The following is a 26,538-nucleotide window of genomic DNA, read 5'->3' as shown; positions in this document are numbered from 1 at the left end:
AGTTGTTATCTGAAGGTACACAGACCAGAGAGCGCAGCAGTGCCCAGGTTAAGATGTGGCTTCGGCCGAGTTTGGTGGCTTATGCCTGTAATCCCAGCACTTTGGGAGGCCAAGGCAGGCAGATCACAAGGTCAGGAGTTCGAGACCAGTCTGGCCAATATGGTGAAATCCCATCTCTACTAAAAATACAAAAATTAGCCCGATGTGGTGGCAGGCACCTGTACTGCCAGCTACTCAGGAGCCCAAGGCAGGAGAATCGCTTGAAACCAGGAGGCAGAGGCTGCAGTGAGTCGAGATCGCGCCACTGCACTCCAGCCTGGGTGACAGAATGAGACTCTGTCTCAAAGAAGAAGAAGAAGAAAAAAAAAAGATGTGATTTCAATGACCTCCAGATCCAGGACTTCTGTACAGCCATCCCTGGTCCTCCTCCTTTTGCTTTCCCCGAGTCAGCCTCCTCTGTACACTGTCACAGTCCTTTCTCTTACCTGTCCAGGCTCTTGCTGCCTCCAGCTGCTACTTCCACTTCCATTTAGATCCCCACAAGAATCCTGGCCCTGCCCCCATGCCCTGTGAAGACTTCTGGCCCTCAGCATCCCTTAAAAACCTGATCTCGGTTGCATCATTGTTTTCTCCTGCCTTACGGATCTCCAACTTACACTACATGGAACAATTAGCTACAGGTGCTTAACATGTACGAATAAAATATTCATTAGCTGGCACACCACAGAGACTGCACCCTCAAGTGCTGGAGGCAGGCTGGCAGGGCGCCGCTGTCCACTCTGTTGATAATGCTGATGCTGCACCAAGCGCACCACCAAGCAGCCTGGACACCCAGAGTGCCTCCATCTTTCTGGGCTTCGGTTTCCTCATCAGAAGAATGCAGGGACTGTGTTATATTGATAACTGATCACTAATTTATCTATTAATTCAACACACACGTTTGGAACACCTACGAAGGCAGAGACTCTAGTATTAGTACTAGTGCACTTTACCAGGCACTGGTGACACCAACATAAATAAAACAGCGGTGCCCTCCAGTGGCGAACAGGCAGTGGGCGACACCAGCAAGAGCAATCCTAAGCAACCACATTTTCTGACCGTAAGAAGTAGAATACCAGTGTTCAACTCTGGTTTTTATGCTCGTTTCTATTTCCTCCTGTACTATCTTTGCAATTCTCAAAACAGTCAAATTTTAGTTCTGACGGTAATTAGAAACTGTGATGAAATTGGCACCTGTATAAAAGGCATATTTTAAATTTTTTTTCCTGTTGATTATCACATTTTAACCTCTGATGCTGATGATACCTATGATAAAAATATTTTTTTCCAAAAGAAAAAAATTGTACTTTGCTTTATTTATGACCATAATACTTTACTTTCTTATTAAGAATCAAGATTGGGGCCAAGTGTGGTGGCTCACACCTGTAATCTCAGCACTTTGGGAGGTTGAGGCGGAGGTCAGGAGTTCAAGACCAGCTTGACCAACATGGTGAAACCCTGTCTCTACTAAAAAAAAAAAAAAAAAGAAAGAAAGAAAAAAGAAAAATACAAAAGTTAGTTGGGTGTGGTGGTGTGTGCCTGTAATCCCAGCTGTCCCTGGGCAACAGAGTGAGAGATAGACTCCACCTCAAAAAAAAAAAAAAAAATCAAGATTGGTAGAGGTGGAATTATAAAAGGAAAATCACAGAAATTTAACCAATTATGCTTTTCCTTGGGCATTTAAACAACTTTATTCTAACTATATAAGGGTGTTTTTACAGCTTAACACAGGAAATCACCATTTGCAAGAATTCAAGCTGAATTTAAACTTGATCACCATTGTTTTTAATATGTATTATGAAGCAATAACCTTTTTTTTAGGTTCAAGTAAACAACTAGAATATTATATGGAGTGCAAGGGAACTAAAACATCAACTTAAATTGGTTATAAGAATGTTTATTTTCATATTAAGTACTCGAGTTTTGCACTCTCAGCTCTAGCTTCCTATTTATATTATCCCTTAATTTAACAGAAAAATCAAGAACTAACTGAATTATTAAGGTGAACTGCTTTACTCCTCTGAATGGGCATAAATTTACTTTGAAACTCACCTTGAAAAGAGCATAAAGTTCTTCCAGCTCATCAATGGTAAAGGAAGTTTCTGTCACAATGGTTCGTACCTATAAAAATATTAAGCACAATGAATTTCACAAACTCAAAAAGTGTCATGCTGGAAACATCCCTAATTTTCCCCTTTCAAATTGTTTTCAGTTCTGTCAGGCAGAATTCACAGCCAGCAGGAGTGTGAAGAAGGAATACAACAAAGGCTGCCTGCTACTTCTCAGACTTACCACATTGCGTTTCGTAGTATCCTCCAGTGTCTGGATCACTTTCAGTCTCTGTTTGAATCTCATCTGTTCAATCAAATCTGCCCGGATAGTTCCAAATTTCTGGAAAGGAGCAATATTGGTGTCTCTGAAAAAATCTCTTACAGCACATAATATCCTGTCTGCAGAATGCCTGCAACGCACTCTTGACACATGAAAGAAATGACCTTTCATATGACAGGCATCCTATAGCACACCTTTAGTTACTGTTTTAAAGCCACTGAGCAATTAGAAATAAACACCTGGAAATTCTCAGGCAGCTCAGCAGTTGAATTAAATTTCAGAGTCAAATGTATTTTCCTTAAGTCATCGATTTTGTCAAGAAGCGCTAAATAAGGCTACTTGTGTATGAACAAATGCTTCAAAGAAAGAATCTTCTCAACTAGCAGAAAGGTCTAAGGCTAACCATTAGACTAGAAGATTGGAAGAAACCTCCAACCCTGTGTGAGGCTCCCTGCTCCTGACCAGTAGGTTCAAGAGCATTTGTCCATCTGGCCCAGAAAGGCATGCTATGTGTCTCCTGATGGCAGGCACTGTGAGCTAGCCATCTCTTCAAGCTCCTTAGTACCCCCTAAATGTTTGTTGTCAAAAGCCAAACCAGTCTATCTGAAGGCAGAGAAAGAATATGTAAGACTTTATATCTCTTAGGGATGCAAAATAAAGACAAAGAAACCCCGCTTAAAATCTGAAGCTTAACCCATGGAAGCAGTGACTGCCATAGTTAAATATATTTGGAAATCAAAAAAGTATCTGAGACAGGTCTCAATCAGTTTAGAGGTTTATTTTGCCAAGGTTGAGGAAATGCCTGGGAAAGAGATGCAAGTCACAGTAGGCTATGTGGCTTGCACTTTTCCAGGGAGGGTTTTAGGGCTTCAATATTTAAAGGAGAAAAGGGGCAAGAGGGGGAAGAAAGGGGAAAGGAAAAAAAAGAGGATGGGTATCACATGTTGCGCAAAAAGGTGGGGTAGAGGGAACAGTCAACTATGTATTTGTCTGGCGCTCAGTAAATCTGCACTTTACATAAGATAAAGTAAACATATAGTAGGGGAAGATGATAAATATGACCTTATCTTAGGGTGGGGGGGGGAGTAGGTGGGGGTGATTTCTAGTCTTCCGTGGTCTTGTACCTGTGAAGAGCTGTTAATTTACATTGTCAGGGTGAGGGAGGCCCCCTTGGGAGACATGAGGCCTTCTTTCTTGCAGCTATATGTCTAGTAACAAAAGGAAGGGCAGCTTTTTACAAGACTCAGTTTCCAAGCATAATTTTTCCCTTTGGCAATGTGAGTTTGGGGTCCTGAGATTTTGTTTTCCTTTTGCATAAAGGATAAAGAAAAAGCTGACAAACAGCATCGAGTGTTGGTAAAGATACGGTGCAACCAAAACTCTTATATACTGCTGGTTGCAGTATCAATTGGTACAACTGTTCTGGAAATCTGTCTGGCAGTATCTACCGACTGAACATTCTTATGATTCTCATATTCCGCTACTAAGTATATACCCCCCCAAAAGAGCATATGTATATGTGTGTGTGTGTATACATATATGCTATATATATATAATTTTTTTACCAAAAGACATGTGCTAGAATATTAAGTGACACTATTAACCAAAAGTCAGTAACCACTCAAATGCTCATGCACAGAATGGATAAATGGCAATATCATCACATATTCAACTATTTTGCAGCAATAAAAAGAACAATGTATTTAAATCTTACAATCATAATACAAAGCAAAAAAAAAAAAAAAAACAGAAAAGAGCATATTCCATGAGATTCCATTTGTATCAAGTTCAAAAGAAATCAAAGATAATCTATGCTTTTAGAAGTCTGGAGACGTATTAACCATGGTTGGATGGACAGTGACATGAAAGGGGCACAAGGGGCACTTCCGTGTTGCTAGTATGTTCTATTTTTGATCTGGGTAAACAGTTACATGAGTATATTAAAACAGGCTTTAAAAGAGTGCTTTTGTGAGCCTTTGACCTCTTTATCAATACCTACTCCCCAGGAATTTGCAACCATTTCTATCACCTCCACTTTTTCGTTGTTGTTGGTAAAAATGAACTCAATATGTTTTAAAGCTTGGTATTACCAAAATCGCAGTACAAACATCAAGTCACATGCCCACACGACAGAATTCAATTTATAAAATGTTTCTCGGGAAGCCCCCACTGGGCCCATGCCCAAAGAGAGCCCGACCCAAGCCTGGGGTCTCTGGGTGGGCAGAAAAGGTGAGTATGGGGGTCGGGAGGGAACTCGGGGTAGGGGAGGAGGACAGAGAGGAGGGAAAGTGGAGAAAATGCAGACTCAGAAGCAGTCCATATAACAGCTCAAAAAGAGCTAGCCAGCAGTAGTATCACAATGATACAGTATATATCAAAGAAAAAATAAAAATAATTTAGCTGATACAGCAGGCTACACTGCCAAGAACCCAGATGGCGGCCTTCCTGCGGCCATCCGCACGGGCCTCCTCACCCACCATCTCTCCCGTGTGCCCACTCGCTTCCCTCTCGCTCACTTGCAGGCACTCTCTCGCTAGGAAACACGGAAAATATTTTGTGTCTGGAGCTAGTAACCTTAGTCAAATGAGTCCTCTGAAGAGTCGCTGAAGGAGGAATGCACCTCAGCCTCTCGAAGCAGCAGACAAAATGGCCGCTTCCTCCTGGTGGCCGTTTTGGGTTTCAGAGATGGGCACCAGGCCCTCCTGGTCAGCTAGGGGCTGCCAGCTGCCTTGCTGTTCTTTGCCACCATGCCACACAGGAGGGAAGGCGTCAGTGTGGATCTAGCTGGAGGGGCCTTGGGCGGGCCACTCTCCTTCAGGAATTCTTCCTCTTCCTCTGAGTGCGTATTGTAAGAGTAGCTGCTCACTTCGGAGGCAAACGCGGAATGGGCCGACTTGGGCTGGCCTCTGGCCTTGAACCCCACCCCTATCCTCCTGGGTTTGGCGGCCCTTTTGTGTTTACCTTCTCTGGAAGATTTCAGAGACAGGTCAAGGCCCTTGGCCAGCACCTTCCTGTCCTTGCCCAGCAGGCTGTCATAAGGAGTTAAGTACCTGCTGCAGCCCCGGCCAGTTTTCGATTTCCCCCCAGCACTGTCCGAAAACTTGAAGGGTGACTTCAACTTGTCCTGCTTGGTGAAGGACAGGGCCTTTGTCGAGCTTGCCTGCCAACTGTTCCTGGTCGCTGGCCATATTCTTCTTCTTAATCTTTATTTGACTTATGAAGTCAGACGAGGCCTTGCATTCATACCAAGTCTGGTTCCTCCCCCTGGCTTTCCCCATTCCAGTGAGGGCATTGTGTTCCTCCTCGGGCCCTTTGTGTCTCTTCCTTATTCCTGCTCCGAGCTCATAGTCATCTGATGTCAGCAGAGACTTGCTGCTCAGCTTTCCGCTACTGTTGCAGCTCTTCCACCTCTTGCAGGGGGCGACAGGGCGCTCGGGGGCATGGGTCTGTTTCCGTGGCCTGCGTGCCAAGCTTCCATGGGACTCCTCATGCCTGTCTTCGGAGTCCCGGCGCCGCCGCAGCTTCACCAGCTCGCGCTGCTTCTCCTTGTACTGGCGCTGGACCTCGGCCAGCCGCATCTGGAAGTCCAGCTCCAGGGCGTCCATGTCCTCCAGGGAGGACTTTTTGGGGTACATCCGCTCCTCCTTCTTGAGCATCCAGCTGTACTTCTTGTGGGCTTCAGCTCCCGTGGGAGCTGCAGGTTCTTGAGCGGTTCCCACCACGGGCCCATCCAGCACCTCCCTCAGCATGTGGCTGCAGGCTGCCAGCAGGCTCTCCAGTGAAGGTCGCGCCACCAGGGCCAGGGCCGCGCCACCAGGGCCCACTCCGCACCTCCCATCTTCTGGCTCCTCCTCTCCAGTTCCAGCTCCGCGATCTCGCTCAGCAGGGTGATGCCGTGCAGAAAGCTCTTCTCCAAGACAAGGCTCTCTGCAGCTTCCAGCTTCTCCAAGGCCTGGACTCCAGCAGCACCTGGAGAGGGCAGAGGCCTGGCCTGGGGCAGCTCCACGGCTGCCTCCAGGGCGTTCATGCCAGCCAGTGAGTCTTCCAGTCTGGGCAGGAACTGCTCAGAGCTTACCTCTTCCAGGTAATCAGGTGCTACTGGGCACAGGCACGGCCTCCTGGGGCTCCAGTCTCAGGCACTGTCCCTCCCCGGCGGGCACATCACAGTCTGACATTTCCAGGCTGGACTGAGGCTCGCTCCGGGCCACCTGGGCCAGGCCTTCCTCCGTTGGTGCCTCCGCCGCGGGCACCGCCACGGGCACCTCCACCGGTTCCTCTTTGGCCTCCACCAGCGTCTCGGTGTCAGCTGCCATCCCAGGTCCAGGGCGGCCATGCAGGGTTCTGTCCGGCCCGGGGAATCCAGGCGTGCTTCAGGCCCCTCTGCAGTCTGGGCACTTGGAGGGCTCGGTGCAGCCCTGCCCAGTGGCACTCAGCGCATGGGCCTCCGACAGGTCACCTCCGCAACCGCCTGCAGGGCTCGGGGTAGCCATGGTTTCCGTGGCGGGCAGTGGCAGCGGCAACTCCAGAGGTGGCAGCTCTGCGGGGTGCTCGTCCATGTCCTCCAGCTCCACCTTTGCCTCCCGCTCGGCCAGAGGCTCTTCCTCCGGGCCCTGCCGCAGCGGCTCTGGGATCTTGGAGGGGGATAGGCGGATGGGCTTGTCTTCAGACGAGAGTATCAGGCACCTGGGCCCATCAGCTGGGAACAGCACAGCAAGGGCCAGGCTATCCGCATTGGCGGCTGCTGTGGGCTGCCCCAGGAAAGGGTAGGGCCTCGCGTAGTGCGGTGGCAAGGTTTGGAACCGGTACCTGGGCGGCATATCTGAGAACAAGGCCTGGAAAGTAATGCGGCTTCCTTCTACATCTCCAAGTCTTCCTTCTTGAGCACATTCTCGGGGGCCTCTTCCTTGCGGGTGATACCCGGGGTGGGCAGCGGGGAGGGCAGTGGCGGGCTGGTGGGGTGGGAGCTGGGGGTAGCAGGGTCGGCGTAGGCAGGCGGCTTGGACACGTCCTCCAGCTGCTGGATGACCTTGGTCATCAGGGAGGCCACGGGGGACGCGCGGGGCGATGGCGGCAGGCTCACCGCCTTGCCATAGATGCTCGCAGGGCCGGCGGCCAGGCCGGGGGCTTCCGCAGCAGCATCCCGGGGCCAGCGGTGGCCAGGCCAGCCTTGCCCGCGGCCTCCAGGCCCCGGTTGCTCGCCTTCTCCTCCATCTCTGCTCGGTACTCCTGCGCCTTCAGCCACTCCAGCTGGGCGCTCCTTTGCAGTTCCAGGGCCTGGGCCACCCACTGCTGCAGGTACAGGAACTCCTGTGGCTGCAGGAAGTGCTGCAGCGAAAAGAGCTGCAACTGCTGGGCGTGGTGCAGGGGGCTGCCGCCCGGAGAGTACAGGACGGGGCAAAGGGGCGGCAAGATGGCTCGCTCCATCAGCTCTGCAATGTGAGGCAGGTGATCGCTGGGAATGACCAACAGCTGGCCCTACTGGGAGTCCCTGACAAACTGGTAGGCCGACGGCAGGGAGCCCCCAGGGTGGGTGGGAACGCAGGGGCCATGCCCTAGTGCAGAGATGGGGGGCCCAAGCCCTAGAGGTGTCCGGCAAGCCACATGGACGTGCTGCCCAGCGGGACAACCAGGGGTGCGTGGCCAGATGGGCTGCGAGGTCCATAGACTAGCAACCCAAGCCTGCCAGCACCGGCCTCAGGTCACCAGGAGGTTGGAGTTCAGGCCCTTAGGAGCACAGCTGGTAGGGTGCAGGTGGGCCAGGTCAACCAGCTCCTTACTCTCTCTGAGCAGCTTCTCCTGATCTCAGTCCAGCCAGGCCCCCAGCAGCCGTTATTCCTGGTGTCTGGCCCAGGGTCCACACAGTCTTCATCTGCTAAGTTATGCCCTTTCACATTACTCAGTGACAGAGGGCACTCCTGGTCTGCCAGCCCAGGCCCCAGCTGGCCACTGCCACCACTATCCTTCTGCCAGGCCACGGCCACTGCAATGCCCACCGGCGAGTGTCACACTTCTGCCTCACCCTGGGCACCAGAACCCTCGCACCCGAAAGCCTTGGCGCTCTCCGGCCTTTCCCGGCCCGCTTCAGCTGCCGGCCTCCACTTTTAACTACCCCTAAGCCACTATCCTGTCTTGCAAAAGCCTCTAAATACATCTCTGCACTTCCTCTAGGCAATGCATCATTATCTTCCCCCAGTAGTAAGAATATCAGACAACGCTCTTCCTTTGTTTAAAATTCCAGTGATTTTTCATCCTCTCTCGGGATAAAATTCCAAGGCCTCTAAGCCCTTCATGCTCTTTCCACCTTTCACAATGTTGTCTCTGGCCAGCCACCACCAACCTCTTCTTACTCATCAGTTCTAGTGGCCTATTCTTGTTCCCCAAGTGCATCATGCAGACTCCCTGCCAGCCACAGCCTGAGCACCGGCTGCTGGCTGCCCACTCTGTGCTTCTCTCAGACAGCACTGTGTTCGGTCCTCCATGGCAGTGTGGTCTCTGCTAATTGTCATCTCACCAGAACAATAAACGCTCAGAGAAACAGTATGTCCCCACCCTTCACTGTGCTGTGTTCCTTCTTACTTGCCTTTAGCACCACCTGGCATTTGTTTTTGTTTGTTTGTTTTTGCTTAGTAAATCTATCACCACTTACTCTATGGCAGAGACTGTGTGACCAGGACATGAGCTGAGGACAGTGCTGATTCACATGTAAGTGCTCAACAAATATTTGCTGAACTTAGGGGGTCCTCATGATCATCCCAGGAATTAAGTGCTCTTCCTATCCCCATTTCAGAGACAAAGAAATCGAAGTTTAGCAAAAATCACTAACTTGCCCAAGTCTACACAGCTGGTAAGCAGCAAAGCTAAGTTTGAACTCAGGTCGTCAGATTCGAGAACTCGTGCTCTTAGCTCCATCCCGGGGAAACTTCCTAGCGCCTTACCTTTCTGAGTTGCTGCACAGCACAGCAGGCACCCAATAACTGGCTAGGGATGCCAGATTCAATGAATAAAAATATAGAAAATACAGGATGCCCAGTTAAATTTGAATTTCAGGAAAACAATGAATACTTTTTTACTATAAGTATATCCCAATCAATATTAATTAATCCTGTATTTTTTCTGACATCCCTATAAATAGCACCTCTCTATAGATCAGTCCATGTAGTGGACTCTAAACTATTATATTTCCTAAGTTGGAGTTTACAGCAAAAAAGACTATGCCTTTCTAGTATCTTTTACTTTCTGTTTTGAAACGACTAATCCAGGGAATTCGGTTTTGACCCAGGCATTCCTTTCAGATGATCAGAGCAGAAGAGTACACTGACATCTCTGAATCTGCCCAGTCCATCTTCCACCAGCAATGTGGTGAATGGGTCTCAACCTTATGAAAGCAGGATTTATGGAAGAAACTTCTTATCTCCAAAGAAGTGCCTTCCAAAGGTGGAATCAGATTCTTCTCAACGATGAAGATGCAATATGTATTTGCACTGAAAAGCTAGAATTCAAGAGTTAGTAGGGGCTGCCATTAATGATGAAAAGCAATTATATTTAATTCACTATGGGGTTTTATCTTTGGCTAGGAAAGAAAAACTTTCAAGGAAGGTAAGTCTTTTGATCCAAACAGAAAAGCAGTGAGCATCCATTGCAAATTACATGCCTAATGATGAAGAACTGAGAATTTATTACTTCAAACTGGGCCGTAGGATGCCTGTGATCAATAAAAAACACTACCTGTGAGACAGAAGGAAAGATAGCTTTATTGTACCTACAACTGTTAGGGACATTAACATGCCATCTAATTTGCATCTTAAAATAACTTTAGTGAGTCTAGACCTCTGTTTTATGAATGGGCAAACCAAGGTTTGGAGAGGTTAGGCCCCCAGAGTTCCACAGTGGTTGAGCTGTAAGTGCTCTGAGACCCAGACAAATAGCTTTGTAACTCCACCAACTACCATTCTATCATAGGCAGTAAGTTCTTCCTTGTCTCTGGGTTAAAAAGAACATAAATTGTGGAGCTAGACAAAATTTGATTCAAATTATTGTTCTTTGACTAATTAGCTACGTGAATGAGCAACTCAGTTGAGTCTTCTGACCCTGTTTCTTCCTAAATGAGACCCCAAAGTTGTCCTTGTAAAACTGTGTTGGAGATAAAGATACATTAATATAAAGTCCCAATAATAGTAACTAATATTAAACATTGGCTTTGTAATCTTTTGCAGGTTGCTAAGCAAAAGAGCTACTTCCTCACAAGCCTGACATTCAAACAGCCCCGTGTGTCTCATATCTAATTAATATCAACTAGAAATGGATTCTGCTATTTGTTAGGTAGGGCCCTTTCCTCAGCCAGGACTCTGCACTTACCAGAGACCAAACACAATGGCCCTTCCCTCTGGAGCAAATGGTCCCAACCTAAAAGGAAACCATGGACTCCAAGTTTCTGCTTGGCTATTTTTGGAGGATTTGTAAAGGAATGTGAGCAATTAGAATGACATGGGGATCTCTCTCCCTCCCCTGACTTTGGGAGGGGCTCTGCCAGAATTAAATGCTAAAAACAGGACAAACAAAACTTGGCTCAGTAAATGCGGCAGCCAACACTTCCCATTACCCAAAACAAAGACACAGGTGTGGATATAATACCTTCTTCCAGGCATCGCATATTCCAGTTCCTTGAGAAGTGCTAGTTCACTAATGTAACAGTAATACTTGTTCCAAATAGAATTTGTGCTGGAGGTAAGGGAGCCTACAATTATTATTACTTTTTGTTGTTGTTGTTTTGAGACAGTCTTGCTCTGTCGCCCAAGCTGTAGGGCAGTGGTGTGATTTTGGCTCACTGCAAGCTCCGCATCCCGGGTTCACGCCATTCTCCTGCCTCAGCCTCCCGAGTAGCTGGGACTACAGGTGCCCGCCACCACGCCTGGCTAATTTTTTCTATTGTTTTTTAATAGAGACGGGGTTTCACCGTGTTAGCCAGGATGGTCTCGATCTCCTGACCTCGTGATCTGCCCGCCTCAGCCTCCCAAAGTGCTGGGATTACAGGTGTGAGCCACCACGCCTGACACAATTATTTTAATTTTCTAAAATTTCCCTTCCTTGAACAATAAACAAAATTATCCATCTTTGTTTATGTCTCTTCTCCAACTCAACTATTTTGAAAATTTTGTTTTGATGTAATCCAACTCAATTCTTATCTGAATGTTTCTGTGGCCTGTTTCTAATTTTTTCAGTTTAATTTCTAACATCTTTATTGGCAGAAAGGCAATTTATTATTTTTTTTGAGACAGGGTCTTACTCTAGTGTCCAAGATGGAGTGCAGTGGCATGATCATGACTCACTGCAGCCTCAACCTCCTAGGCTCAGATGATCCTCCCACCTCAGCCTCCCGAGTAGCTGGGACTATAGGCATGTGCCACTACGCCTGGCTAATTGTTGTATTTTTTTGTAGAGATGGAGTCTCCCTATGTCGCCCAGGCATGTCTCAAACTCCTGAGCTTAAGTGGTCTGCCTGCCTTGGCCTCCCAAAGTGCTGAGATTATAGATGTGAGCCATGGCACCTGGCCAGAAAGGTAATTTTCAAAGCAGACAGTACTTCTTTTTGTTGCTTTGCCCCTGTGGGTCCTGATACCAACCAACAAATAGGTGTGTGGCCCTTCATTTCACAACACTTTCCTCCGTCCTGCCTGCAGATGTTCCCTTTCTCTCCCCCAGACTTAGAACAAGGAGCAAGTAGCTCAGATAAAGGAATGAGGTGGAGATGAGTCTGTCTCAAGTTTATGTTCTCTGGCTCCTCCCACCCCACCATCATTCCTGAGTGGAACAAGCGCAGTGTTTCTGTGATTTACTTTATCCTTCAAAGCTTACCCTGTGTTACTAAGAGGGATGAAGAACAGATATAGATTTTTAAAAGAGACTGACCACATGGTCAAGCTCAATCAAGTTCAATCAGCCCTTCCTATCTAAATCCTCCAAAGAGAACTTGAAATATTTAAGTGCTACAGCTTAAAAAACACCCAGCAAAACAAAACAACAACAAAGCTCCATGTAGGCCAGAGGGCCATGGAATGATGTGAATGAGTCTGCCCACCACAGCGAAATTCACTGAAATAAAAAGAAGGCATTGTTTCTAATATGCAAAGTCTATGGTTTATTTCTGTTTTAAAATAAAACTAGGTCATCAAATCATGCTCAAAATGCCTCTTCGGTGTTTCTGAATTTGTGGGGTTCTTATTTTCCCAGTATGCAGAATGGGGTTCACTCCTGTTAACAGAAGGCTGAGCACCAGTGACACCTGAGAGACATTCCTTGATCAGAAAAAAACTCCAAATACTTAAGATAGTAAATGAGGCTCTGCCTTGGATGACTGGGTGAGAGAGAGGAGAAATCGATGGAATGTGAGGCTTTAGGGTATAGAAAAGCCTAACATTACAGGAGGCAGAGCCCCAGAGACAAGAGAGGGGTTCTCACACACAGGGGGCTGCGAAGAAACAGCCCCACACTCTCTACCTTGACTTCTAAGGGGGTGGCGTCTGTCTGCACCTGTGTACTTATGTGTTTGGTGGGGAGTAGATGTTAAGGAGGGCAGAAGAGGAGGGTGAGGGGGGCAGAGGAGACAGGAGATGATAAGAAGAAACAGGGATATGAATTCAGGTGAACAAAACTCTGGTAGAGTCCCATGTTCATTGAATGGGCAGCCCTTTCTAGGGTACTCTGATCTCTGAAGAGTCTCCACCCATGACTATATTCTCATCCAGGAACACCCTCATAACTCTGCCAGAAGTGGGCACATATTTTATATTTGAATACAGTATTTATATTTTATGTAAAAATATATCATTTAATATTTTATGCTTCTTTAGGTGCCATATCTTTTGAGATCTTTTGTCTATCAGAAAGGGCTAGAGAAACAGTTGTCACATAAATATGGAAATTACAAAAAACATTTAGTTTCAATATTCCATGTGAACTATTAGCTGTAGTGTGAACATGCTGCTGATTAAATTACAAAAACTAACTCTAAGCATAGTGTCCAGTATCACTATATTTTTACCTAGAATTTATTTTGAAGGTTGCTGTAAAGCAGAAGTCATGAACAGGCAGCCAGTAGGCTAGAAAGTCCATGATGAATATTGTTTGGCCCAGGGAGTATTATAAAAAACAGGAACGTTCAAGTAAAATAAAGAGTTCCAATTTCTCTTGAAAAATAAAAAGTTTTGGCAGTAATGGTTCCTTGCCTCAGGTGCTAAAGAGACTGTTAACTTTAGCAGGTCCCAGCTGTTTAGTTCCATAAGCCCACCCTTTCCTACCACCTCCACTCCCTGCCCCATTGTTAAGTGCCTTGCTGAGTGACGCCACAGTCACGTGAATTTGTAATTCTGCTCTATAGTATTTTCTTTTACTTTTTCTTTTTCTTGAGATGGAGTTTCGCTCTTGTTGCCCAAGCTGGAGTGCAATGGCAAGATCTTGGCTCACTGCAATCTCTGCCTCCTGGGTTCAATGGATTCTCCTGCTTCAGCCTCCCAAGTAGCTGGGATTACAGGCACCCGCCGCCATGCCTGGCTGATTTTTTGTATTTTTAGTAGAGTCGTGGTTTTGCTATGTTGGCCAGGTTGGCCTCAAACTCCTGACCTCAGGTGATCCACCCACCTTGGCCTCCCAAAGTGCTGGGATTACAGGAGTGAGCCACCACGCCTGGCCTCTATTTTCTTTACATATACACCAATAATGTAAAGTTCGGCCTCTGTAAAGGAGACATGCTTTTGACACCTGGGCATTGTAGAAAGGGCACAGTTTCACAGTCACATGTAGCAAGTAGGACACATAGCAAGTCCCAGATTTCACAGAAATTTTATAAAAACTGATGGCCCTCATGTTCTTCATCAGCAATATAGGGAAAAGAATTCCTACCTCTTTGGAATGGTGTAAGAATTTTATACACACATAGGTAAAGCAATTAGTATGGTAGCTTTTATTATTCCTAGCATTGTTGATAAGAGAAAGAGAAAGATGAAGACACGTTTTAAAATCAGCAAAACCTGGCCGGGCACAGTGGCTCACGCCTGTAATCCCAGCACTTTGGGAGGCCAAGGCAGGCAGGTCACTTGAGCTCATCCGACGAGCCTGGCCAACATGGTGAAACTCCACCTTCACAAGAAAGACAAAGATTAGCGAGGTGTAGTGGTGCACACCTGCAGTCCCAGCTACTCAGGAGGCTGAGCTGGGAGGATGGCTTGAGAGCCTGGGAGGTAGAGGTTGGAGTGAGCCGAGATGGCACCACTGCACTCCAGCCTTGGTGATAGGCCAGACTTTGTCTCAATAACAACAAAAAAATTGCAAAACTTGCTAATGTTATAAGTGAGGTTCCATCAACAACTGGTGAGAACTAACTTATAGGTCCACATTTTCTTTTGAGGTATAAACAAACTTTTAAAAATTAAACTTAAAATTCAAAGTCATGGATTAGCAAAAAATGCCACGCCCAAACTCACCTTATCATTAGAGACACATAATGAAGAATTTATCTGTTAGAGATACATTCTTTAACAGGTGAAATAATATACTGTCTGGAGTTTACCTTAAGTTACTCCAGGAAAAAAAGAAAAAAAGGTGGGGAGGAGTAATAAAACAAAGATCAGAAAAATGTTGATAGTTGTTGGGATTGGATGATGGGTTAAAGGAAATGTATTATGTTATCCTTTTGACTCGTACTGTGCTTGAAAATATCTAGTGCTGGCTGGGCGCAGTGGCTCACGCCTGTAATCCTAGCACTTTGGGAGGCCAAGGCAGGCGGATCATGAGGTCAGGAGATCGAGACTATCCTGGCTAACACAGTGAAACCCTGTCTCTACTAAAAAATATAAAAAATTTAGCCGGGCTTGGTGGCAGGCGCCTGTAGTCCCAGCTACTCCGGAGGCGGAGGCAGGAGAATGGCCTGAACCCGGGAGGCAAAGCTTGCAGTGAGCCGAGTTTGTGCCACTGCACTCCAGCCTGGGCGACAGAGTGAGACTCCATCTCAAAAAAAAAAAAAAAAAAAAGAAAATATCTAGTGCTGATAATGTATCCCCAGGGCTGAGCATGATACCTGGTATAAGAAAGGTGCCTATACAATCTTAAGTAAAAATTTCCTTGGTTGGGCACAGTGGCTTATGCCCGTAATCTTAGTACACTGGGAGGCTGAGGTGGATGGATCACTTAAGGTCAGGAGTTTGAGAACAACCTAGCCAACTTGGTGAAGCTCCATCTCTTCTAAAAATATCAAAAAATTAGCCAGATGTGGTGGTGCATGCCTGTAATTTCAGCTACTTGGGAGGCTGAGGCATGAGAATCACATGAACACGGGAGGTGGAGGTTGCGGTGAGCCAAGATCAAGCCACTGCACTCCAGCCTGGGTGACAGAGGGAGACTCTGTCTCAAATTAAAAAAAAAAAAAAAAAAAAAGATTTTGTTAATACATGAATAGACAAATGCTGTTTCTTGCAACTCTTGGGTCCTTCCCATCTATAACCACACTATCTTTTTTGCTTGTCTGTTCCTTCAGCTCTCCCCCTCCTCCAATGTGTTGCACAGAAAGCAGAGATAACGTACTTCAAGAAGAATGCTCTTGTCTCCAGTGGCTGTTGGATGCCTTCCAAGTCAATTAGTGATTTCAAGACTCCCTACTAACCAGCTCCACTGGACCAGTTGACCTCATGACCATCGGTACATCCGTAATTCCATCTCTCTTCTAATCCAGATAAACTCCCTTAGTCCTGACTTTAATGCAAGGGAGCTCTTACTTGGATACTGGCTGCTGCTTTCTAGCTGTGCAGCTTGGAAAAACTAGCTCAACCTCTCTTAACTTACATTTTCACCTTGAAATGCGTTAACATTTACATGGCAGGGCTGCCTACAAGGCACCCAGCACCTTGCCCCACACATGGCAGGCTCTCGATGAGTAATAGCTATTATAGTAATCATTAATAAGCCAGAGATACATTGCTCTAAGCTTTCACAAATGCCTATCCATCTTCACAGATTGTGCCTTCTGTTTTATTAGCCACATCCTTTCCCTGGTTAACACTTTTCAGACTAAACACACTGGGCTGGGTCATCTCGGACATGAAGAGGCTCTGTGACAGCTGTGTACCCACTTTAAGGCCTATTAACATCCTCTTGTGCCTTCCAGGAGGGGCATCTCAGTCTATGAATCAAACTTAAAGATTGGGACTTTGTCTTTTACTTCTATATTACACTGCCCAAAGTGCAGGGCTTCACACAAGGGTCCACGCAGAAGAAAACTGGAGTCTCATACCACCTGCACAATTCCCTTCAACAGAGGCTTAGGGGAACTTATAATGAGTGAGATTTTCCCCACGAGGTATTTATGAAGTGAACTTATCAATATCAGACTGATTTCTAGCAACCTCGGGAGCCCTTAACTAAATCTCAAAAGACGAATGTGCTTTCAGGATTTCTTTCCTATGTTTCAATTGTCACAGCTAATTATCCTGAGGAACAGAAAGAAATGCATTGTGTACATGAGAACATTCAGGTGTCATGCCTGAGCCCAAACCAGATTCTTATCCACATCAGTGATTAGCCCCATTCTGCCAGTGCAGTGAATCTCAACCCTCACCGGACATTTGGAATCACCTGGGAAATTTTTAAAAAAATACATACTCTTGGGCTTCATGCCTAGATTCAGATTTAATTGGCCTGGGATGGAGCCTAGGAGTTTATTTTTAAAAGCTTAGCTTAAAAAATAAAATTAAGTGATTTAATGCACAGGCAGGATTGAAAACCACCAATTTACTGGTTAGGAGGGAAAAAAATGATCAGCAAGAGTTCGTGGTGTTCTCTTAAAGTTGGTCTACAAGGCGTTAGAGAGCCATGGAAACATGAGCAGAGTAGTGACACTTAAGCAGAGAAGAGAAAACAAAAACCCAGTTACCACGCACCGAAAGACCTGGTAATACAGGCACTGATATAAATTAAAAGGATTGTCTTTCCAGGCAGCGGAAGGGAACTGCAGCTTTGTCCTGTTATGATAGGATGTTTGGCAGCCTGAGGGCCACCATTAGGGATCAGCCCAAGAGGATGTAAATGGAAATCAGCCCTTGGCCTTGTCTCAATTCTTTGCTTTCCTTTTAAAAATGGGCAAAGTGCTGACTTCAGCATGAAGCTGGCTTATCTGCTGTTGAGAATAAAGCTGAGTTGCCACATACTAACCTTTAATACTTTAGGAATAATGCTCAAAATCCTAAGGAAATTGAACACTTGAACAAAAGATTCTTAGCAAAACAATTTCACTTCTGCGCAGAGGGGTGCCTCCTTGGCCAGTTGCCATGAGAGCACATCTGAACAAAGGGCAGGAGAGCCTTTATTCCTGATGCAGGACCTGCCCCTGTACCCTTTCCCCATTGGCTGGGGTCAGGTCATACAATCTAAACTAATCCCGGTTGGCCAAACATTTGATTTTTTTAGATAGGGTGGGAACGTAAAAGAAAGTGGAGAGAAAGGGGAAGCGGGTGTCGGTAATGAACAAGAAAGTGAGTCCTCTTTCCAAATAAGGAAAGGAATGTGAGCTGGTACTGGTAACGCTTGGTACTGAGGCGGCACTAGGCATCTAACAAAGGCAAAAGGAAAAGGAGAAAAGAAGAAAAGGTGGGGCGTACTATGAATTAAAGAATAAAAGATTGATCAGATAATTGGAAGAGAAACCCCATTATATCCCACAATACCTTGGTCCAGAATTCTTTTAACAATCAAGGTCTGAGGATTCCTTTAGAAAAGCAACCCACAGATAGAAAAGCTCTTGCTTACGTCATACAGTACTATTCCAAAGTCCTGGGACAATGATTTTTTTAAATGCATATGGAAATAGTTTTGGAGACAGTAAGATGAAATATTCATTCTTTATATCTAATAGTGGAAACATAAATTGAAACATACTTTATGGAAATTTGACAGTGTGTGCCAATAGCTTGATCCTTCTTTTTTTTAAATCTATTCTTTTAACCCAAACTTTTAATTTAAATTCATTTCTAGGATTCTAAGACAATAATCAGAGATGTGATATTTGGGTACAAGTTTATCTTAGAATGCTATATAACACGGAAAATTTGGAAGAAATCGAAGTAAGTGTCTAACAAAAGGGAACTAGGTAAATGAATTTTGTTACCTCATTAAAGCAGAATACAATTTAGTAAAATCATGCCTTCAAATAATATTTAATATATTAGGGAATGCTCATGGTATACATAGAAAATGACAAAGCAGTATTTAGAAGGACCTTTTTTTTAAAAGTGTATGTTGTAAGTATAAAAACATACTTAAGGGAAATGTAAAATGCTTATAGGATACAGTTTATTTTTTTCCTCCTATTTCCCTACAATTTCCAAAATAAACATGTATTGCTTTTATGATTCTAAAACAAAATATTTTGCTTTCAATACATATGGAGTTTCAATGAAGATTAAAAAAAATAATTACCAGTCTGTCTCATTATGAGTTAGGACAAACATTTCTGAAAAGATTTCTATATCCATAGCAATTTTTTTAAAGCACTAAATTTTTTACTTTAAGACAGACTTTCTGATCTCACTCCATTCCTTACTATTTCTCTCTTATCCACTTTGTTGCTAGCTGGAATACTGACAATCACCAATCAAAATCACAAAACATCTGCAGAGAGCACAGTGTGCTCAGCAGAATACTCATGCTTTCTCCTTCTTAGTGACCATTTCTATAAAAGTTTAGAGAATCAAGGATCAGGAAATGAAGAAACCATCAAGTGTTATGAACACTTGGGGCCTCACAAACCACCAGGTGCTTAAGGGGGCAAGTGGCACTGTGGTTCCTTTACCCCAAGAAGCATATTAGTTCTGTTGTGAGATTGAGCAGCAGATCAGGCTGATTCCAGGGTCATCATGGACAAGAAAGCATCCTCCCCCACCAAGGCCAAGCAATTTTAGAGGAATCCTGGGACTCTGTCTACTCTGGGCTATACAGGCTATTCTAAGTGTCTCAGACTGTCTACTTCAAAGAAGCCCTAAGTACTTAGCATGGGAACAGAAAGCAAATTGATTTGTGAAGGTCAGCCTCCCCATGCCCACTCTCAACAGCCCCTCCTTAATCTATAAAGAGTTGAAACTGAGCTGCTACTAGATCAGGCTTCAGGATGGGAATGGTAAAGCGCTGGAGAGCCACAGCTTGTCTTGCCATGTGCTACTATGGTATTAGACTCATCAAGACATCCAGGCTCCATTCAGTGTCCATCTCTGGAGGTCAAAGCTGTCAGCTAGCACAGAACTACTTACTTCTGACCAGTAGTTCTCACAATGTAGAAGGAAGCAGGTAAGCCTATGGTCTCAGTGTATTCCCTCTAAAATGCATGTTGAAAATTAATCCCCATCGCAGCAGTGTTGGAAAGTGGGGTCTCATAGGAGGTATTTAGTGTGGAGTCCTAATTAGGGAAAGGGAATTGGGCTAGCAGGACCCAGGGAAAGCAAAATAAATAAATTTATAAATAAATAATCAAAACAAATAAGCTATAAGTCTACCCTTCTTCATGATCAAGGGCACATAGCTCTCCTGCACAAATAACTCATAATCTTCCTGTGCCCAGCTATCACCAGACCCTCGGCTGACAGAAAAATGCAAGTTAGCTCACTACAACTGCGGTGCTCTCAGTACTGCACAAAGCCCTCTCCAGCACACAGCACGAGAACCATCCTATAAAATCCCCAGCAAGCCTTTGTCTCTTTGCAGTTAACTCCTCTCTTGCTAACTTGCCCATTGCATCCTTGAAATGTATTTTCATGCTTTCCTTAATAAATCTGCTTTTCTTTACTTACAACTGCCTTGGTAAATTCTTCCTACTATCCACATGATAGCAGCCTCAGATAGTTGCCAATCACCTGCAACACTGAGGTCATGAAGACTCTGCCCTCACAAATGGATTAACGTCACTATAAAAAGGTCTTATGAGCATGGGTTCTCTCTCTTCTGCTAGTGAAGTCGTGGTATTCCTCCCCTCTGGAGGATGCCGCATGCAAGGTGCCATCTTGGAAGCAGAAAGTCCAGGCCCTAACCTGCCAATGCCTTGATTTGGGGTGTCCCAAAGTCTAGAATTGAGAAATAAATATTTGTTCTTTGCCCAGTCTGTGGTATTCTGTTACATCAGCACAAAACAGGCAGCAATGGAAGTGTGGAATGCATGGTCAAGCTCTGCTCAGCTAGGAAACAAGACCTACCTCGTAGGAAGTTCTGATGAGTCTGAAGATGTCTACCTCAGGGTAAGGTTCCACATCGTCGCTGAGCAAGGAGTGGAGGTGAGGAATGGGAGGCAATGTGCTGTCTTTATTGGTCACACTGTCTAAATACCTGGAAGAAGAATGCATCAGAAGTCACAGGGAGAAGAAACTGGAATCCTCCCATTATAATTCTCCAATCACTTTCTGCAAGTTCTACATTTTAAAACAAAGGACTAGAGTTTCTTTAAAGATGGAAAGAGAGAAAGAAATTCTGTTAATTTCTAAAGAAAAAGCATATGAAAATAAATCGTCAGCCACAGGAAGAAGCGAGCATTATGATCACCATCAAATCAGTTAAGACTCACGAAATGAAGAGAAAGCATGAGGAAGAAAACCGGAGGTGGTTTTCAAAGTGAGGCTTAGTACGATACCTTCCCAAAACGGTCATGGCCTCCCCATCATCCTTGCAGTTCAACAGTTTGTCCACATTTGCATCCAGCACAGCTAGGGCCAACTGGAATATCACTTTAATTCCTTCATAGAAGAAACAGTCAACAACCACAACTGCACTCTCAAAAGGCATCACACTGAGAAATAGTGTGAGGAACCAAGACAGGGAGATGGTGGAAATCACGCCCAGGTCTTGCATGCAGTCATACAGCTGTGGGACGTAGTCTCGTGCTAGCTCCTCAAAGACACCTTGGTCCACCAGTGCACCTGTAGCAGCGAGGTACACAAAAAGGCACAGCTTAGCCAACTACACAGTGTAACTAAAGAATCCATTCAAACAACTTGACTAATAATCCAGTTCACAATGACTGCTAGCACAGGACTCTGTTCCTTTCTGCTAACTGTTCTGCTGTGACTGTTACTAGACCAAGGTGTCAACACAGCTCAGTCACCAGATTAGTTCTGGCTGCATCTTCTTTTTCGGGGCTCTTCCTGTCCCGTTTTCCCTTCCAAAAAAGAACAATCACATGACAATTATAAGGGTTGTTAAGAAAGCCAGTTTATAAAGTTTTCATGACATACAATTAGTTATTGTGTTGGCAACATAATGTTTGGTTTGGCATGAAATATACATCCATGTATAGTCATGCATCACTTAACAATGGAGACATGTTCTGAGAAATGGGTTGTCAGGCGAATATGTCATGTCAGCATCTTAGAAAGTACTCACACAAACCTAGGCGGTAGAGCCTTACTACACACCTAGGCTGTATGGCATAGCCTATTGCTCCTAGGCTCCAAACCTGTATAGCACATTACTGTACTAAATACTGCAGGCAACTATAACATAATGGTAAATACTTGTGTATCAAAACATAGAAATGAAACAGTAAATATACAGTATTATAATCTAATGGGACATCTGTTGTATATGCAGTCCATCATCAGCCAGAACATCAACACATGACTACAGTTCCAAATGTACATCTAAGCAGCTTAGCTGGCAAACTTTTATTTATTAAAATAATATTAATAATAATAATTCCAGCACTTTGGGAGGCTGAGGCAGGTGGATCACCTGAGGTCAGGAGTTCAAGACCAGCCTGGCTAACATGGTGAAACCCTGTCTCTACTGAAAATACAAAAATTAGCCAGGCATGGTGGCGGGAGTCTGTATAGTCTCAGCTACTCAGGGACTGAGGCAGGAGAATCGCTTGAACCTGGGAGGCGGAGGTTGCAGTGAGCCAAGTTCACGCCACTGCACTCCAGCCTGGGCAACAGAGCTAGATGGTCTCAAAAAAAAAAAAAAAAAAAAAAAAAAAAAAAAAAAAAAATCACACTTCCGGATGCGTGGTGCCCATGTATTAATCATTTTTTAAAACAATTACTTTTTTTAAAACTTAAAAGCATTCCTGTTGTACACATTCATGATCAACTTAAGGACATTTTTGATAATATTTTCAGTAATCAAATTCATGTGCAAATGTTTAGAAATATAGAAAGAAAGCAAGCGAGAAGCATAAACAATATACTGTATGACCCTAGCAATGAAAAGCTTGTCCTGCTAAAATGAATCACTGACATTTGAGAGAATTACAAGGAGTTACAGCAATAAATTAAATCCTCAAAACAGGTGTTTGCTTTGCAATAAAAACAGTCCTGAAAAATACCTTAGAAACCTAGTTTTCAATAAACCTCTATATTCTATTTTTTCTACCCCAGATAGCCTTTTTTTTGGGGGGGGCTGGGAATACCTCTGTATTTCATAGGTTCCCATCCTCTTTATTAATTTTCTTATCAAATCTCTTTGTGTTGATGGTACGTATACCTGGTGTAGCTCTCACATGTCAGAGTGACACACACATCAAATATTTTCTAAAATAATTTCTGGAGCAGTGGTATGTGTGTAGTCCCTTAAACTCCATGGGGCTCCTTTGTATACAACCATATTAATTCAACCTCTCTCATTTCCATTTTGAAAAACTGGAGTAGTCTGAAACTCTTCTGGCTTATGGTGACCAGAAATAGTGTTCCGGCTGGTACCTCTCTAAAAACATCTTGTTGACAAGACATAGGTTGAAATGTTAAATGCATCTCCACCTACCCACAACTCTGGTGTTGTAGTAATCTGGGAGCATGCGCTCACACAAAGCCACGAGCAGCCAGAAAGCTTCCTCCTCTTTGGCATAAAGCAGCAGCACTGAAGTGACAATATTCATGGCCTAAAAAAGTGAAAGAGGATGTCAACAAATACAGTTTAAAATATAAGAAATTCTGTTAGCATATTAAAATTACTCAGTTATTCTCACAGGGGCTGGCAAACCTTTTCTATGAAAGGTTAGATAAACATGTTTAGGCTTTGGAGGCTATACATAGTCTCTGTCACATATTCTTCTGAGTTTTGTTTTATGACCCTTTAAAAATGTAAAATCTTGAGCCTTGAACCAGTAAGTTTGCAGAGTCTTCCTCAGCACCAATATTCACCAGACAGAGCCCTGAACTCCTACTGGCAAACCCCTATTCCAAAAATTTGCCCAAAGGCTATTTCACAAAGCTTTTAACCTGCTAAAATCTCTCAATGTTCTTAATTCAGTGAGGTAAACATTTCCTTTGTAACTTTCCATAATGGTTTCTATAATCAGGTACACATGGCTCCAGGCTTTCCTCACAGAACAATGAAACCTTTCAGACTTGGAGTCCTCACCCAACATTTCCATCTGGAGAGAGATGGTAGTGATAACTGAGAGTGATTTAAATTCTAAAGTAACTGTACTTTATTAAAAGATATTATCAGATACCTCATAACCACTCTAGACCCAACTACTTTAATAGTCTTCTTAATTAAAAAGATGAAGATTAAAAGATAAATATGAACTTTATTATATTAGAGGCCAATTATCTCCTATGCTTTTGATCTCCTAGAAACCAGTAACTGTTCATCAGGCTTCTACAATATAATTTCAAAAAAGGTATTTTGGTTGAATAGGCTCTTTCTTGTAAGTCTTACTCATTTTGTTCCCAAGTGACATCATCATGGAAATTCCACTTGAGAATTAACCTGCTGATCCTAGTACATGATGATGGTCCCTGCCAGTTCAGTGGAGATAGGTTTTTTAGGGGTCTACCTTGTAACAGGCTCTGGAATAGGTATTGGAAGATGAGGGACACAGTGGTGATATCTTGCAGGTCCTAAATGCTAGTGTTAGATAAAACAAAGATGAAAAGGTTAACTAGTCTGTGTGGGGGGTTATTTAAATTGAAAGTTATAAAAAGGTAAACTAATGCAGTAAAGGGAGACTAACATGTGCATGCACGTGCACTTGCGTGTTGAAGTAGGAGTTCAGCCTCTTTTAGCTTTTGCTGGATGGTCAGGGAAGGCCTCTATGACGATATAGCCTTCGATTCTAAGGTCACGTTATTTTGGAGCTTCCCAAATTTTGGCATCTATACCAGTACAAGAGATGACTTTTGTTGGTATGTAGGCACCTTTCTTAATACTAAGTTAAGCATTTATTTTAGTGTGTATTAAGACATAACCCTAGCATATAAAAGCTCTATTTAAGGACATGATTACTTAAGAGGATGCAAAGTAGGAACACTGTGGCGAGCCACAGTGACAGGCCTGGTGCTCAGGATGCTCTCTCTTCCTCCAGGGTGGGATGAGGGTTGAGGCAGGGAGTGATCAGAAGGATCTTCTCCAGGTCACTAGCTAGGCAGTGGTGAATCCAGAAAGGGTTCCTCCGCTCAGTGCAGTGGTTCTCAACCCAGGATGATTCTGCCTCTCAGACACTTAGCAATATCTAGAGACATTTCTGGTTGTTACAACTGGGGATTTTCTACCAGCATCTAGTGGGTAGGGGCCAGCGATGTTACTAAACTTTCTACAAAGAACAGAACAGCCCATACAACAAAGAATTAACCAGTCCAGAGTGTCAACAGTGCCAAGGTTGAGAGGGCCTGGGGAAGTCATAGTTCTGTTAACCGTAAACCTTCCTTCCCACTATGTGTTGGCAAATAAATAGAACTTTTATTTTATTTTTTAGCATAAACCACCTATGACATTTACCTGGCAATACCCTATGTTGGGATTTCGAAAAGCATAAGCTGTTAAGACTCTCCTTAGTGCAGCAATGCCCATTTCATTCTGAAAAGCTGGGTGTTCTGGAAGGGAGCGGTGTAAATCCCTCTCAATCTCCTCCGTGGCGAGATTATACTTCCCCATGGACTTCTCCACTAAGTCTTCATAGTACCCAGGATGTGTGGCCTTTTCATTGATGGCACCTGAGATATATCCAACAGATACAATATCAAAAATATGAGCGCTCTGCCCTTTGGTTTGCAACTACAGCTTACGATTGAACCACTTTACTTCCCTACCTCTCAAAGGAAACTTGCAAGAGAAGGTGAAATCACAGATGTGGTATGTTGCAATCGTGGCTAGACTGGTGAATTTTCCTGTGGCCTCCTTCCCTCTTTCAGTTCCACAGTAGGCTGGCTACTTAAAAACTTTCCTAAGGTAGAGGTTCCCAAGCTACAAAACCATGCACCGAGGAACGACCACACAGACCCAACGGGCCGCTTAGGAGCACAGGTGGGGAGGTCACCATAACAAGCCAGGCTGACGCTTCACCTTCTCATTGCTCTCTTCAACCCCAGCAGCTTTGCTTTTATTTTATTGTGGTTTTCATTAAGATTTCACTTGAAAAAGGAGGGTCTGACTCTCAAAATAAGTTTGAAAACTGCCTGCTAACCTGTTAGTTCTGAAGGGTTTAACAGCCATATTGAGGAGAAGGTGGAGATACTTGGTGGGGTTTTTCAAATTGCAGAGAGTGGTAAGAGTATTCCTAGCAGTGGTGAGTCATCATTAGTGATGGAAGTTCCTTGGGTGGTGGGGATGAGGATGGAGTTATACTGAGCCTCATCCATTTGAGATACTTACACTTCAGGATTCTTTAAGACAGAAAAACCCTATATGCAAATATCTACTTCTCAATCTAAATTTTAATTACATTACTGTTGGGAAGACTGAATATTCACATGCAGAAGAATGAAAATGAACCCTTTTTTTTTATACCGTGTACCAAAATTAATGCAAAATGGATTAAAGTTTTAACACGGTTCCTGAAACCATAAAACTGGTAGAAGAAAATATAGAGAGAAAATGCTTCTTGACACTGATATGGCAATTATTTTTTGGATGTGACACCAATAGCACAGGCAGCAAAAGCAAAAATCAGACAAGTGGGATGGCATCAAACTAAAAAGCTCTGCACAGCAAAGGAAGCAATCAAAAAGCAACTTAATGGCAGAAAATATCTGCAAACCATATGTCTGATAAGGGGTCAATATACAAAATATATAAGGAATTCACAGAACTCAATAGTCTAAACCAAACAACCTGATTTTAAAATGGGCAAAGGAAATGAACAGACAGTTCTCAAAAGAAGGTATACAAATCACCCAACAGGTGATTTAAAAGTGCTCAACATCACTAATC

General features: G+C 44.2%; 1 protein-coding gene across 1 annotated transcript in view; it reads right to left on the bottom strand.

The window, feature by feature from the left end:
- TBC1D9 (TBC1 domain family member 9) overlaps window positions 1–26,538 on the bottom strand; it is a 140,123-nt gene that overhangs the window by 16,229 nt on the left and 97,356 nt on the right. The window contains exons 10-15 of the mRNA XM_017873643.1: window positions 25,108–25,322; window positions 23,146–23,263; window positions 21,023–21,308; window positions 20,592–20,721; window positions 2,332–2,430; window positions 2,092–2,160 (exon numbers count right to left, since the gene is read on the bottom strand). Coding sequence (XP_017729132.1) covers window positions 2,092–2,160; window positions 2,332–2,430; window positions 20,592–20,721; window positions 21,023–21,308; window positions 23,146–23,263; window positions 25,108–25,322 — 917 coding nt within the window. The remainder of the gene's footprint in view (window positions 1–2,091; window positions 2,161–2,331; window positions 2,431–20,591; window positions 20,722–21,022; window positions 21,309–23,145; window positions 23,264–25,107; window positions 25,323–26,538) is intronic.

This window comes from Rhinopithecus bieti, unplaced genomic scaffold (assembly GCF_001698545.2).
Source record: "Rhinopithecus bieti isolate Rb0 unplaced genomic scaffold, ASM169854v2 scaffold_7985, whole genome shotgun sequence".
In the NCBI taxonomy this organism is placed as follows: domain Eukaryota; kingdom Metazoa; phylum Chordata; class Mammalia; order Primates; family Cercopithecidae; genus Rhinopithecus; species Rhinopithecus bieti.
Note: the sequence above shows the minus strand (reverse complement) of the source record. Positions and strands in the feature narration are given on the sequence as shown.